This window comes from Bos taurus, chromosome 23 (genome assembly GCF_002263795.3).
Source record: "Bos taurus isolate L1 Dominette 01449 registration number 42190680 breed Hereford chromosome 23, ARS-UCD2.0, whole genome shotgun sequence".
Classification (NCBI taxonomy): Eukaryota; Metazoa; Chordata; class Mammalia; order Artiodactyla; family Bovidae; genus Bos; species Bos taurus.
The window spans coordinates 19,969,034-19,985,398 of NC_037350.1; the positions used below are offsets into that span (position 1 = coordinate 19,969,034).

General features: G+C 41.7%; 1 protein-coding gene across 1 annotated transcript; it reads left to right on the top strand.

Moving 5' to 3' along the window:
- Positions 1 to 1,216: 1,216 nt before the first annotated feature.
- ANKRD66 (ankyrin repeat domain 66) lies at positions 1,217 to 15,848 on the top strand. The gene is made up of 4 exons (XM_002697268.5): positions 1,217 to 2,048; positions 5,490 to 5,667; positions 7,405 to 7,633; positions 14,701 to 15,848. Exons 2-4 carry the CDS (start codon positions 5,505 to 5,507, stop codon positions 14,900 to 14,902), a joined length of 594 nt encoding a protein of 197 aa, XP_002697314.1. The 5' UTR covers positions 1,217 to 2,048; positions 5,490 to 5,504; the 3' UTR covers positions 14,903 to 15,848.
- The last annotated feature ends 517 nt before the right edge of the window (positions 15,849 to 16,365 follow it).

The window sequence follows — 16,365 nt, forward strand, 5'->3', positions numbered from 1 at the left end:
GCACATCCTTCTCCTCTTGATCCTAGGGATGGTCCCAGATGTCAACCAAGTTCCTGCTCCCTAACAAAGCGACCCCATGCAAGCTCCTAGAATACATGTGTGTGCTTAATCACTCAGTTGTGCTGACTCTCTTGTGATCCCATGGACTGTAGCTTGCCAGTCCTCTGTCCATGGAATTCCCCAGGCAAGAATCCTGGAGTAGGTTGCCATCCCCTCCTCCAGGGTATCCTCCTAACCTAGGGATCAAACCCAAGTCTCCTACATTGGCAGCAGATTATTTAACCACTGCACCACTAGGGACAGCCATGAAAGCTCCTACAAGCTGGTTATAGGAGGAAGGGAATGTGTGATCCAGAATTCACAAGTGAACCCTGCCTGACTCTCACCCTCCCAGGCCTAAGTGCAAGGAACGCCAGAACTTCCCAGAGATCTAGATTCTGACAATAACACCATTAGGTACTAAGTCTGATTAATGTTCTCACACTCAGCTCCCAACAGGAAGTAGACAGACCTGGTCTAAGTAGGCTTAAGCCCTCTAAGACTCAGTTTCCTTGCTTGGAAACTACCTATATTTCAGACTTGGCATTAGGATTGATGAGATAATATCCATAAAACTCCTAGAACAAGGTCTGATGCACAAAGACGTTTAACAAAGAGTTAATTTCCTTCCTGCCACACCCAGCTCCCATATCACCATTCTATCTGCCTCATTGTGTTGTCTCTTTCACAATATTGATTTGAGACTGGAACTGCATTGTTTCCCAGGTGGGGAAAGCTTAAACTTAATTGCTTTTGCATGTGACTTTAATTTATCTTGGCAAGTGACTTTGATGCTTTTGAAATGCAGTGTTGGAGAGTCCCTTGGACAGCAAGGAGATCAAATCAGTCAATCCTAAAGGAAATTAGTCCTGAATATTCATTGGCAGAATAGATAAGAACATGGCTCCTGCAGCCAAACTACTGAGTTGTCCAAGGACTGGGTTTATAACCTTAGGAGAGTTACTTGATTACTGTGTGCCTTAGTTTGCTCTTCTGTAAAGTAGGAATCATAATTGTACCTGCTCCACATGATTAAACTTGTAAATATACCCTAAAGCACTAAGAACAAAACTTATATAGGTTTGTTATTATCTTCTTTCAAATTGGAGGGAGGTAGAAAAGGATCAAATCACAGCATTCTGAACTGGGGGTCGCCCGTAAGCAGTATATATGCAAGAGAGTGGCAAACTGGCCAGCTCAAACTTGAAGTTACTGTGCACCTACTCTGTATGTTGAGCTTAACTGGGGTGGGAGAACTAGGAAGAGATGAATTAAAACACAATAGCAGCAGCTGTATACCACAGGGAATTCTGTGAACTCAGTTTGGTGCTCTGTGATGGCCTAGAAGGGTGGGATAAGGGTGGCTCAAGAGGGAGGGGATATATGTATACTTACAGCTGATTCACATTGTTGTATGGCAGAAACCAGCACAAAATTGTAAAGCAATTATCCGACAATTAAACAAACAAACAAACCAATAGCAAGGACTTCCCTGGTGGTACAATGCAGGGGGCCTGGGTTCAATCCTTGGTCAAGGAACTAGATCCCACATGCCACAACTAAGACCCAGGGCAGCCAAATAAATAATAATTAAATTTAAGTAAATACTATTTTTTAAAAAAGCACAGTAGTAGTGTGCTGAATATGAGGGGCACACATTGCTTTCATAACTCCAAGCTGGCTACCAACAGCTTACCTCCTCCATGGTATCTTGAGAACGGGTGATCTTTTTGTTTGTTTTTTAATTTTCATGGTTTCTAATCAAATAGAGTTCCAAACAGCCTGTTAAAGACGTCAGTTGAACTACAGAAGCAGACACGAATGGCTGAATAGCATCAGTGCCAGTAGAGGGACAGTCTCCGCCCACCATAGAGGGGCCCAAGTGAGGCTGACCTTGATTGGCGGGCTTTAATGAAGCAGGCGGAGTCAGTTTCCATGGTATGAACACAACAAGACAAGCAGCTAGGACTTCCTGCCAAGCCTGAGCATTGCAGATTGCAAACAAGACAGTGAGTATTTTTATATTGCTTCTGTCTTCAGATCTTTACTGAAATTATTTTCAGTTCAGTTCAGTTCAGTTCAGTCGCTCAGTCATGTCTGACTCTTTGCGACCCCGTGGATCGCAGCATGCCAGGCCTCCCTGTCCATCACCAACTCCTGGAGTTCACTCAGACTCACGTCCATCGAGTCGGGGATGCCATCCAGCCAGCTCATCCTCTGTCGTCCCCTTTTCTTCCTGCCCCCAATCCCTCCCAGCATCAGAGTCTTTTCCAATTTGTCAAACTCTTTTGGTGGCCAAAGTACTGGAAATTATTTTAGATCATTCATATTTATTAGAACTTATATTTACTGACAACTTTTTGACATTGAGACACCTGTCATGAGAAAGATGGAATTCAAGTGCACAATCAAATTTACAAGGATTCTAGTGCTGGAAATTTTGTTAAATTTTCAGTTATGGTAAGCTTAGTGAATTGTTTCTGTTTTCTAAAATACATTTTTGGCTTTTTGTAAGAAAGGCACTAATTAATAGTATCATTTATTTTTAAACAGCTTTTTTGAGATATAATTCACATACCATAAAAATCTGCCTGCAATGCAGGAGACTCAGGTTTCCTGGGTCGGGAAGATCCCCTGGAGAAGGGAATGGCAACCCACTCCAGTATTCTTTCCTGGAGAATCCCATGGACAGAGGAGCCGGACAAGCTACAGTCCATGTGGTTTCAAGAGTCGGACTTAGCGATTAAACCACCACCATCACCACCATAAAATTCATCTCTTTCAAGTATACAGTTCAGTGGTTTTTAATATATTTAAAGTTGTGAAAGTATCACCCTCCACTACCTAATTTTAAGGCATTTTATCACCCCAGAAAGAAATCCTGTGCTCCTTAGCTCACTTTCCACCCCAAAATCATCCTAGTCCTAGGTCACCAATAATCTACGTTCCATGTCTATAGATTTGCCTACTCTGGATATTTGACACACGTGGAATCTTACAGCATGTGGTCTTTTGTGACTGGCTTCTTTCTCTTAGCATGGTTTCAAGGTTCATGCAAATTATAGCATGTATCAGGTCCTCATTTTTAAATTGTCAAGTACTATTCCAATAAAATATGAGTATCCCATATTTTATTTCTGCCTTCATCTGTTAGACATATTTTCCCACTTTTTGAAGTATTCTGTATTGAATAATACTGCTATAAACATTTGTGTACAAGTGTATGTGTGGTCATACGGTTTCATTTCTTTTAGGTTTACTCCTAGAAGTGGAGTTCTGGTCATATGAGAACTCCATGTTTCATTTTAATCTTATGAAGAATTACCAACTGCTTTCCAAAGTGACTGCATCATTTTATATTCCCATCACAGGGTATGACGATCCCAGTTTCTCCACATCCTCACACTTGTTATTATTTGTCTTTTAAATTATTTGTTATCCTAATGGCTGTGAAGTGGTGTCTCATTGTGCTTTTGATTTGCATTTACCTAATGACTAATGGGGCTTCCCCATTAGCTCAGCAGTAAAAAATCTACCTGCAACGCAGGACTTGCCTGAGACACAGGTTCAGTCCCTGGGTTGGAATATCCCCAGGAGGAGGGCATGGCAAGCCACTCCAGTATTCTTGCCTGGAGAATCCCATGGATAGAGGAATCTTGTGGGCTACATTCCATAGGATAGCAAAGAGTTGAACATGACTGAAGTGACTTAGCATGCACACACGCAGTAACTAATGATATTGAGCATCTTTTCATGTGCTTATTGGCTCTGTACATTTATTTTTTAAAATCTTCTGCTTATATTCCACTGAAAACTTACACTTGAATTGCAACTTTCCCATGAGAAGTTGTGGAATATCCTTGGGATGAAATCAGTTGCAAACCAAATGGGGCTGATTTTTGCATAAACCTGCTTAAAGGTTTGTGAGAAGGGCAAAGAGGCTCCCAGACACAATGATATGACTTTTTGTGACACCTGCAAGTTGGAAATCCTCTAGTACTTCCGTTTGCCATTTCATTTTATCATTGAGCAAATGCTCCAGTGTCAAGGTTTTCTACTAAAACATGCAAGCCAAAAAGATAAAACATAACCTGTGTCATCTTTGATTACTCAGTATATGCACTTCCTGCAAAAGATGTATCTTTGTCCTGCATGCTCAGAGATTTAGAACCACTGTGGGCTGACACCCAAGTATCTATTCTTTTTTTTAAATTTATTTACTTTTGGCTGTGTTGGGTCTTAGTGGCAGCACATTGTAGTACGTGGGCTTTTCTCTAGTTGCAGTTTGCAGGCTTATTTACCCTGTGACATCTTCCTGGACCAGGGAGGGAACCCCTGCCCCTGCATTGGCAGGCAGATTCTTAACCACTGGACTACCAAGGAAGTCCTGATATAAATAATTTTTACTGCCTTAATTTCTTTCCAAAACTTAGTTGTTTTTTTTGTTTGTTTTTTGTTTTTTACACTCTGTGTGTACCCTGTGAAGAAAACCTTGACTGCTAAGTTCAATTTGGTGACACAGCTTTGCTTCACGCTAAGGCATCAGCGGTTTTCTACATCATTACTTTTGAATCATCAGGCCAAACATCAGCACAGTGAACAAGACCAATGACATTTTAATATTATAATAAAAAAGAATTTTGACCCCATGGATCTCCAGAAAAGTTCCCTGAGTCCTGTCTACAGACTGTAATTTGAGAACTGTGGGTTTATCTCTTAATGTTGTAAACAATTTAGCCATTTTATTTGTTTGTTTACCTTCCCGGTGGCTAGAGGTAAAGAATCTGCCTGCAGTGCAGGAGACACAGGAGATGCGTGTTTGATCCCTGGGTCAGGAAGATCCCCTGGAGGAGGAAATGGCTACCCACTCCAGAATTCTTGCTGAAAAATCCCTGAGATGGAGAAGCCTGGTGGGCTCTTGTCCAAAGGGCTGCATAGAGTCAGACACAACTGAGCAATCCGGCACACATACCATCTCTTGAATTAACAATAGTTAATTACCTGGTCTGTATCCAGTATAAACTGTTCACATGAATTGCCCTTGTATCCTCACAAGACCCTGGCTAATAATATTCACTCTTTAGATGAGAAAGATGAGGTACAGAGTTACACAACTAACTCAGGGTCACACTGCTATCACTTCAGAGTAGGAGTGGGAAGTAGTACTGGGAAGTGGTTTGAGGCCAATTAGCAAATGTCAGCCCTTGAGTTTAGCCTATAATCCTATAAGTAGAAAGGAACCATTGAAAGTTTTTGGATGGGGCATTGGCAGGCACTAACCACGTAGTAGCTAAGATCCAAATACACCCTCAATAGGGCACACACATGAAGTAACCCTGGATGCAAATGTACGAAGTAAAACAGAAAGTAAACAGTGGGAACCCTATGGAATCACTCACTAGAAATCAAGTGTTGTAGAGAATTTCCTAAGTGGCATGCTTTTCCCACAGTTGCTTTTCTTGATCATGGAATTGACCAAACTGTCCGACATGACAAAGCTCCACCAAGCTGTGGCTGCAGGGGACTACAGTTCAGTGAAAAAGATTTTGAAGAAAGGTCTCTGTGACCCAAACTACAAGGACATGGACTGGAATGACCGAACCCCACTTCACTGGGCTGCGATCAAGGGTGAGAGGGCAATGCCTATATATAGGTCTCTCCTTTCAAGACCACTGTTCATGAGGTTCCCAGTAGGCAGTCGTTGTGGGGTAGTAGAAAGAACATTTCTTGGAAATCAGACACATGAATGACAACCATTTCAGTCCTGGCACCACCACTTAAACTAGCTGTAGCACCTTAGGCAAGTTATGTAACATCTCTGAGTCTTAGTCTATTTATCTGTATAATGAGAGCAGTAATGCTGTTTTGCGGTGAAAATTCAGGAAGATAGTGAGTGTGCATTGCCTAGCACGTAGGGACTCCTAATTAATACTAGCCCTCTTAACCTCTAGCAGAAATGGAGCATCGTTCCTGCTCATAGGATAGGAACTTTGTCTTGTTCGTGGCCGGGGGGCATGCTAAACTAGTCTCGGTTATAGAACTGGAGAAGGATCATGGCAGAAACACCGCCAAGGGGCCTGTGAAGACCTTCAGCCATAGAATACCATTAAAGAATGTTTGGAAAGTGTGATAGTCAACTTTGCTTTTTAAAATTTTGCTTTGACTCCTGTATGGAGACTGGGCTGCCAGGAAGCAAGCCAGAGAAATCAGTTGGGAGAATTTTGCAGAAATTTAAGCACAGTGATGGGAGTTACACTACAGCACCTGTCAGTGGAACATTTGCTGAATGCCGGTCTCTGTGCCCTGTACTTTTTGCCTGTGATTTCATTTGTACTTCTCAAGAGCTCAGTGAGATAAGTGATATTTTATACAAATAAGGAAACTAAACTTCAGCCGTTTGTTTCTCATCTGGGTTGTTATGGTTAGCACGCAGTATTTATTCTCAGGTATAAACCCACATCCATATGACTAGAAAGCATGAGCTCTTAATCTGTGCTAGTTTTCATGTAACTGGGACTTAAACTATTTTTTTATTGAGATGTAATTAACATACATTATTATATCAGTATTAGTGTCTAACATAATGATTCCATTTTTGTATAAATTGTCCAATACCACGATAAGGTTGGTTAACTTCTGTCACCATATATATTTTTTTCCTTGTGATAACTTTTAAGATCTACCCTCTTAACAACTTTCAAGTATGCAATGGAGTATTATTGATGATAGTCACCATGGTATATATTACATCCTATTGACATTTATAACCGGAAGTTTGTACCTTTTGACCATCTTCACCCATCTCACACCCACCCACACCCCAGCGCTCTGTTCTCTGTGCCTATGAGCTCAGTTTTTGTTTTTAGCTTCTGCCTATAGTGCGATCATATGATACTTGTCTTCCTCTGTCTGACTTATTTCATTTAGGATCATGCCCCTCAAGGTCCATCCATGTTGTTGCAAAATATTTGGTTTTGCAATCAGCACCGGTACTGCTGAAAGCAGAGGGAAACTTATGGGTGCCAGCTCAGATGGGGAGTTGGGGAGTGGATAGAGTACCTTAGGAGAAAAAGCAAATTCCTGGGTGGCATCTGTAAGAATGGACAAGAGAGGGGAGCATCCTGAAAGGAGAAGAGGGAATCCTTCGAGGGCTCAGACCCGGAGCAGGAGCAAAGGGGTTAGGGTGGGACCCTGAGTCCCTGGTAAGAAGAGGGAGAACAGAGGAGGGGGTGATGCTAAGAAACTGGAGGGGCCTCCAGGGCAAATGTCTCCCCCTCTTCTGTGCCACCTAGGCTAGCTCTGGCGTCAGCCTGGCAGAGACACTTTCACCTTAACCTCCTGTTTCTTCTTCTGGCTTCATCTAAGGACACATGGAGGTGCTACAGCTCCTGATAGAACATGGAGCCCGGCCGTGCCTGGTAACTGACGTGGGCTGGACCCCCGCTCATTTTGCAGCTGAGTCAGGCCATCTGAACGTGCTCAAAGCCCTCCATGCCTTGCATGCCGCCATCGACGCCCCCGACTTCTTTGGAGACACACCAAAGAGGCTCGCGCAGATCTATGGGCAGAAAGCCTGTGTGGCGTTCCTGGAGAAGTAAGTTTCCTTTGGTGCTGTGCTCCATGCTTAGTCGTGTCTGCCTCTTTGTGACCCCACGGACTGTATTCCCAGTTAAAAAGGGCAGAGAAACAGGAACACCAGTGACCAAGATCTTTACCAATTCAGTGGTCTCAGGTTGATGAAAATGAAGTGACACAATCCAACCAATCGTTGTTTGAGTTTTTATTAATATTTCATTGAAATGACTAGTTTGGGGTGGAAATTATATTGTTTTAGACTATTTAGATTATAATTAAATATAATATCAAAATCTATTGTTTGAGATTAGCAGACATTACTATATATAAACTAGATAAACAACAAAGTCCTATTGTATGGCACAGGAAACTATATTCAATGTATCTTGTAATAACCTATGAGAAAAATATCTGAAAAAAGAATATATATATTCATATATGTATATGTAAAACAGAATCACCTTGCTGTATATCAGGTACTAACACAACTTTGTAAATCAACTATACTTCCATTTTTTAAAAATTTATTGTTACCTTACAGAAAATAAAAATTAGAGAGGCATGTCAGGCAGTTAATTAATTTAAAAATTATATTTTTATGGAAAAATCTATTGTTTTAAAATTATGCAACATTATAATTATTATAACTTTACATGATTATTATAATAATTTTAATAATATATAATAATTATAATTGTTATCTTAGACTATACATAAACTATCTGAGATAAGAGAGGTGGGACACAAATTTGAAAATGGGAGATAGTACAAGATTCTTGGACCCCCTTCAGATTCTTGAAAAGTCTTCAAACCAGCTGTGTCACCTTAGACAAAATGTCTCCTTCCTGGCCCTCAGTTTCCTCATATTTAAAATGAAGCAGGTGAATTAGGCTGCTGTCATCCATAAGGGTCCTTATACTTTTTAAAATGCCTACTTATCTGTGACTCTCCTACTTACACACTCAGGAAAGTTAAGAACTTTTCTAGCACCCATTAATTTTTTTCTCTCAGCCAAATATTCAAATAGAATTAAGTATCAATTATGTACATGATTGGGCTTCCCTGGTGGCTCAGAGGGTAAAGAGTCTGCCTGCAATGCAGGAAACCCAGGTTCAGTTCCCTGGAGATGGGAATGGCAACCCACTCCAGTGTTCTTGTCTGAAGAATCCCCATAGACAGAGGAGCCTGGTGGACTACAGCCCATGGGGTTGCGAAAAGTTGGACATGACTGAGAAACTTCACTTTCATGTACATGAAGATTATAGCTCTGAGAGGGATGTTGGTAAAGTTGAAGAATGTATAATCTGGCTGCTTCTCTGGTGGCTCAGTAGTCAAGAATCCACCTGCAATGCAGGAGATGTGGGTTCGATCCCTGGGCTGGGAAGATCTCCTGGAGAAGGAAATAGCAAGCCACTCCAGTGTTCTTGCCTGGGAAATCCCATGGACAGAAGAGCCTGGCAGGGTACAGTCCATGGGGTCACAAAGAGTGAGACACGACTTAGCGACTAAACAACAGCAACAACATAATCTGGTTAGGTTAATAAGTAATTCATAGTTGAGACAGTAAAGCAGCAGAGTGAGGACAACATTGCTTGAAAACCAAAATGAAATCAAGAGTAAATCTAACCGTAGATTCATTGGGGAACGAGGGTGATAATGAAATGCCCTTCTCAGAAATACAGTTATCTTCCGAAAGTTAAACCAGTAAAATCTTTGCTTATGATGAAAAGTGGTGTCCCACCTTAAAAATACTCAAAATAATCATTAAGGTGATTTGGGAAATAGAGGCAGAACCCTGAGTCCTAACTTTAAGATTCTCTCTTCTCCCTGACCCTGCAGCCATCGCCTGCATTCAGTAATCTCCATCTGTCGTAGACCTCAACATCAGCGGCATTGTTTCCTGGACTCTCTAAGACTGTGACATACCACCCTGTGACCATGACTCCCTGTCTTCATTTTCCCAGTTTTTGAATCCTCATGTAGATATTTGAGTCCTAGACCTCATCTTATTCAAATTCTTTCCCTTCCATCCTCTCACCTCCCTGCAGGTTTCACTATCTTCCTTCTGTCTGCCAGCTGGACACTGTGGGCTAAAAGACAAAAAGCACAACATGAGACCTGTGAGTTCAGTTTTATTTGAGGTCTTACTGAGGACTTTAGCTCAGGAGAAAGCCTTTCAGTAGCTCTGAGAAATTGATCTCAAGAGGTGGGGGCAAGGCTAGTCTATATATGATTTTTTTGGTTAAAGGAATACATGCAGTCAAGGATGCTGCTGCTACTGCTGCTAAGTCACTTCAGTCGCAGTCAAGGATACATTTTGGTAAAAGATTACTGCTCATCACTAAGAACAGGTGTCATGATTATAGTGCTTTTCTATGTACGGGAAGATACAAGAATCTTTGGATTCATTACAAGTCTTCCTGAGACACATCTAACTAAAGAACCTGCTTATCCAAAGCACAGAGCATCCTGTTATCATCTTTCATTTCCTGGCAGAAGCACAGAGTACTAAACGAAGTACCTTATCACCTCAATCTCTTCTGTCTGAAGCACAGAGTGCACTGTGCGTCAGTGCCTGCAGCAGGCTGATCTTTGTAGAATTGGATGGTGAGCAAAACGCCCTTTCCTTTGGTTTGCTGTGCCATGATACACTGCTTCTTTCACTCTCTTTCCACTATTTTTAACTTCCCACCCCTTGGTCCTTCTGTAGTATATAACCCAGAATTCCTAACCTTGGGTTGGTCTCTGTCTTCTCCATGCCTGTTCTTGTTCTTCTAGGGAAAAGACCACAAATAAATCGACCAGTACCACCAGAAGTTCTAAGACTTCTGTCTCCAGCTGAACCTTTAGTTACTCTGGCCTTCGCTTCCTGTCCTTCTCCAGTGTTGACAATTGCAAGTCCCCATCACATCTCAGCCTGTCCTTCAGAATGTATGCCTTCCACTTCATAGAGAATGTTAAAGTCATGGGCATACATTTTCAAACCTCTCAAACCAATATATTATATATATCTGTTCCTTCGTGCTTTCCCATCCATCCTTGTGTAGCAAGTGTTATCCCTCCATATAGATCCTTTATCCAAACCTTTATGTCTCCTACAAGATCATCATTTCCTTATTCTTTGTTGCATCTTTTGTATTTTTAAGTTTTCTCTATTCCTCCTCTGCCCTTCTCTTTGTCTTCTGAACATGCTCAGATAGCTTTTATTAAACAAACACACGAAGAGTTAGAGGTCCTTCCAGTGTCTGCTATGCCTTTCTTCTTCCCTACATTTCTAAGCTACTTGAAAGGTCATCTATGCAATTGTCTCTACTTCTTCACCCACTCTTCTGACTTGTTCCCCCATCATACTGAATCAGCTCTCATTCACGGAGATCTCGCTGCTAGATTAATGGCGTCTTTTCAGTGCACATCTTACCTCCACTTAATCTGGTATTTGGTTGCTCTTTCTTGTTTTATCTGCTGCTGCTCTCTTCTGGTTCTCCTACTCGAGGGCCATTTCTTCTCATGATTTTTCTAAGTTCCTATTCTTGCATGCCTTTTAGATGCTGGAATTCCTCAGGGGCCTGTCCTTGGTTCTCCTCTACTGAATTTCTCTGAATAATCTCAGCCCTTCTGTAGTAACCGGTGGGTGAATGACTAGGATACCCGATCGCAGAGTAACTGAAGTGGAGGAGGAGTGATTCTTCCATATAATGGGGAGTGTGTGCTATTACCAGGAAAAGTGGGCAGGCAGCGCTGAGCAGACAAATACAACAAAGGTCAATCAACCACATCACGTGTAAGTCATTTTTACTTATCATCTCCTATGAGGAACTTCGCTTGTGACAGCTGGGGCTTAGAGGGAAGGAATTCTGGTTAAGGAGAAATTAATCTGGATCCTAAAAGCTAGCTAAAACTTGCTTAATGGAGGAGGGAGAAAGATTCCTGATTTGGAGTGAAGGTACCAAGTTGGAAATGCGAGTAGGTTGTGTGTGGATGTGAGGAAGTGGAAAGACAAAGAAGGGATGAGTGGCCCTGGCAGAATAGAGCCTTCACAGTGGAGAGGAATGGAGAATAAGGCTGGATGGGTGAGCAAGCAAGTGGATGTGAACTCATCAGAGGACTGGCAAGATGAAACAGAGGCTCTAGCTAAGTTACTCCTATAGGGGAAGAGGTGGAAATGATGCTGTGCAGCCTGGACTGAATGTACTTACCCTACAGGCAAGGAGATCACGTAAGGAATTTTTTAATGCTTCATTTTGCAAGTAGGTGAGGGCATGGGCTAGGATGATGAAGGGAAAAAATATAAAAGAATATCAAAAGAAGCTTAGACAGGATTTGACGGTTTTCAGAATATTCTAGGTATCCTAGTGGAACAATCAACATTCAATTCAGTTTTTCACTTCTTTTTAAAAGTGTTAGTTTCCCCATATAGTTATTTTAAGTTGATATGTTGTATTTTTGTTTTTATTCAATTCGATATTTTTTTTTTCTGGCCACACAGCAGGCAGGATTTGGTTCCCCTATCAAGGATGGAATCCATGTCCCCCACAAGCAGGAAGGCCAGTCTCAGCCACTGGGCCACCAGGGAAATCCTTGATTCAGCTTCTCTTAAGTTGTAAATCTCTCATTCAACAAATATTTCTTTCAGGAGAAATTAATACATTGTAAATCAACTCTACTTCAGTAAAATTTAAGAAAACAATTATTTTTGAGCCCTACTATATGCATGGCAGCGGGTCCCTGGTGGTTTAAACAGTTAGAAATCTGCCTGCAGTGTAGCAGACGCAGGTTTTATCGCTGGGTCAGAAAGATCCCCTAGAGAAGGAAATGGCAACCCGTTCCAGTATTCTTGCCTGAAGAATCCCATGGACAGAGGAGCCTGGCGAGCTACGATCCATAGGGTTTCAAAGAGTCAGACACGACTGGAGGACTAACACTTTCACTTTCACATGCATGGCATCAAACTAAATACTAAAAAGGATGTAACGATGCAGCAAATACAGTGCTGGGCAATAAGAAGCTCTTTGTCTCAGAGAAGAGATAACTTGTTTATATAAATAACACTAACGCAAGATAGACAGTGACAGAGGTCAAAAGAGCAGGCTGGAGGAGGGACACTGTGTGGTCTGAATACGGAGAGGTCACTTCCATCTTGTTGGGGGCACAGGGGCTGGGGGACAAGCTGGTTTTCTATCCACTGAGTGAATGGTGCATTTCATCATGCTTTGCACTTAAAATACTGTTTGCTCTGGCTATACGATCATCTATCCTCTCAAATTGCATTTGTCCTCATACTGACTCAAATACTATCTCTGTGAACTGGCTTTCACCAGTGTCCTTAAAGAAGTCACATGCTAACCTTTGGCCTCATATACAAAACAATATTTTTTGTATGCTTCCCATTGCCTGTGCATGTCTGATGATCAGTTCATCTATTTTTCTATAACCTATTCTATGATTTATATATACATATATATCTCTCATTTATATAATATCATCTAACTATGCTTTACATAAATCTATCTATACATACAATATATGTGACTGTAATTTTTATTTTCTTCTCTACATGTTTCTGTACTTTACAATTTTCTACAATGAACAGACACAGCTTTTATAATCAGTGAAATATGCCATTAAAAAATAAACGATAGGACTTCTCTGGTGATCCAGTGGTTAAGACTTCACCTTCCATTGCAGGCGGTTCAAGCTAAGATCCCACATGCCTCACAGCCACAAAACCAAAACCTAAAACAGGAGCAATACTGTGCATGTGTGCTAAGTAGCTTCAGTCGTGAGTCACTCTTAGTGACCCCATGGACAATAGCAAATTCAATAAAGACTTTAAAAATGGTCCTGGTCCACATTAAAAAAAAAAATCTTTAAATAAAATAGATAAATGAAGGAAAACAGTCTTCTGATCTCAGAGGGAGAGCAGTGAGCTGTCCTGAAGCGAAATCTTAGTTCCTTGCCCAGGAATTAAACCTGGGTAACCTGAATAAAAACCAAGAGCCCTAGCCACTACTCACCAGGGGCTAGAGGCTAGAAGCAAAGTGGCCCTGGGCTCTTGCCCCTGTTTGAAAACAAGAATGTTTCAAGGAGGCAAAAGCTGTACAAAAAGGTACGAAGTTTACTATTAGAGACACACAGCACAGTGCATGGGGGGCTTCCCTGGTGACTCAGCTGGTAAAGAATCCGCCTGCAAAGCGGGAGACCTGGATTTGATCCCTGGGTTGGGAAGATCCCTGGAGAAGGGAATGGCTACCCACTCCAGTATTCTGGCCTGGAGAACTCCATGGATTGTATAGTCCATGGGGTCACAAAGAGTTGGACACAACTGAGTGACTTTCACTTTCACAGTGTATGGGAGAGCACACAGGAAAACAGTTTATCTAACTCAGAAGCAGGGCAGAGATACACACTCAGAGAGAAACGGTATGGGTATCCTCTCTACTGAGGAGGAGCTCAGTAAGTCAGACCCTAGGCGGAGATACACACCCAGAGAGCAGTGAGGTGCTCTGAGCAAGGCAGAGCACAGTATGGAGGTGATGTAAATCACTTACACAGGCTAGTCCTTCTGGGTCTTTGTTTACCTTTGGCCAATTATCTTGTTTCTTTTTTCACCCTGATGGTCCATGAACCCTTCCCAAGAAGCACGAGCAACTTTTTTCTAAGATGGATCCCATCATACAGACCTGTCGGTGCATGTCCACATTTACTATGGGATGGGGTCCCCTCCCTTTTCGACTCTCAAGAAGCCTTCCTGCGTACGTACAAACAGGGCAGTCTTCCTTGACCTCTATTGATGTGAGCATTTAAAAAATGAGCAGGGCCTTCAAGCTAAGTGGTTGTCTTTGATTCTATGAACATTTGACCCAGGCACCCCAGTCTTCTCCACCTCAAAGGATTGCTAGTTTCTTTAGTGTCTGAGACCTCTCTAAGTGTACACTTGGAAATGCTCGAACTTGGCCCCATTTCTCCTTGAAGTGAATGGCCTAGGTGCCCAGGCCACATGCAGAGGGCAGAGGAGAGGCCACTCCACAGGCTGGACACGCTGTCTGATGCAGGGGTTGGGATTGAGAGCTGGCTTCCCTCTCCTAGGGCTGAACCCCAGTGCCGGGAATATCGCCAGGTCGCCAGGCGGATGGGGCTGCAACTCGATCAGCGAGATGAAGACTGGGACGCCAAGAAGAGGGAGCTGGAGCTGTCTCTTCCTTCCTGGAATAAAAACACTAATAAGAAAAAGAGTAAGAAAACTGGAGGCCCCAGCAGGCTCAGCAATACCAAGGAGAGGGGAGCATGAGAGGCCTGTCTCCCAGGGACTGTAGGTGTGTTACCTGGCGGGACACTTTCCATGGTGCCGGACTAGATGTTGTAAGGTATGTGTTGTCCTGGCATGATTTTACTCCTAGATCCTTAATTACCCACATGGCTTTGACTGGTAGCTCCTGATCTGTCATTCAATCCTCAAGTCTGGCCTGGGCACTCTATACATGGGCTGTTCGTCCATTCCAGTACCTATTGTCTCCAAGAGCTACCAAGAGAAGACAAATATCAGCTGCTTGCATTTTGTCATCAATGATTTACGCTGTCATTGCATTTTGTCATCAATGATTTACGCTGTCAGCATCTCCTGAGCCTCCATATGCAATTACAGAGTTTCAGGGGCAAAGAAAACTTCTGCTAAGGAAACTTAGTTGTTTCAATGGGAAAAAAAAAAAAAGCAACAACAAAATCTCAGAAATCTCCAACATTCTCAGGTCAGTTAATCTATGAAAAAAAAATTACTTGTTGTCATATAGACCAAGAAAAGAAGTGAAGAGATGTAGCTTTGAATTTCCAGATGTGTGTGTGTGTGTGTGTGTAGGTGGCGTACAAGCCCACAATCTAGCAGGGCAAAGATCCCTTCTACACAGGAGAAACAATTTGGCCATAAGATTGGCTCAGTGAAAAATTAAAAACCTTAAATTAATTTTATTCTGCTTAATAATGAGAGCTGGCGTAAAATCATGGAACTTGTAACTATAACTTTACTTGATCAACTGTATATTTTAGGATATCTAAATATAGATCAGGTATTTCCAATGAAAATGCTGCATTCAAATTGAGATATGCTATAAATGTGAAGTACAGATGGTAATTTTAAGACAGAATAAAAAATGTAAAATAGCTCATCAATAATATTAATTGCAGGTTGAAATATAATATTTTGAATATTGGGATTAAATAAAACATATTACTAACATGAATTTTGCCTTTCTCCTTTCCGTTTTTTTAAAATGTGGCTAGTAGAGTGTTTAAAATTGCATAGGTGAAAAAAAAAATGCATAGGTGGCTTGATTTTTTTCCTTATTAACTAGTACTATAATAGAAACAGACAATATTTAGAGTCTCCACTAAGTAGCTGATCTGGTGCCCTTGAATTGACTACCCCACATTCTAAGTTGATTAATTTTTCTGCCTAAATCAATATCTTGAGGCACCTGACATTGTGTTAATTACACGCTCCTCAATGCTTATACAAATGTAGGTTGAATTTTCTAAAATAAATGAACGCTTGAGCATCTTACAGGAAAGCAGTGTAGCTGTGGAGGACACCCTGTCTAGTGTTCATCCCTCTGGAGCATCAATTTTCTTTCTCTTATCCCTGCAGTTTATAGATGTGGTTCCTGCTTGCCATCCTTGTATTGGTCCTCAACAAGCAGCAGCTCCAGCTGGACCAATGCATCTTCTTCTGGGATTGTGAATGGGGATACCCTGCTTGCT

Excerpts from the sequence above, each read along its gene's own strand:
- ANKRD66 (XM_002697268.5), top strand. The coding sequence starts at position 5,505 with ATGGAATTGACCAAACTGTCCGACATGACAAAGCTCCACCAAGCTGTG. Across the intron at positions 5,668-7,404 it reads TCACTGGGCTGCGATCAAGG|GACACATGGAGGTGCTACAG; the intron begins GTGAGAGGGCAA and ends GCTTCATCTAAG. Across the intron at positions 7,634-14,700 it reads TGTGTGGCGTTCCTGGAGAA|GGCTGAACCCCAGTGCCGGG; the intron begins GTAAGTTTCCTT and ends TCCCTCTCCTAG.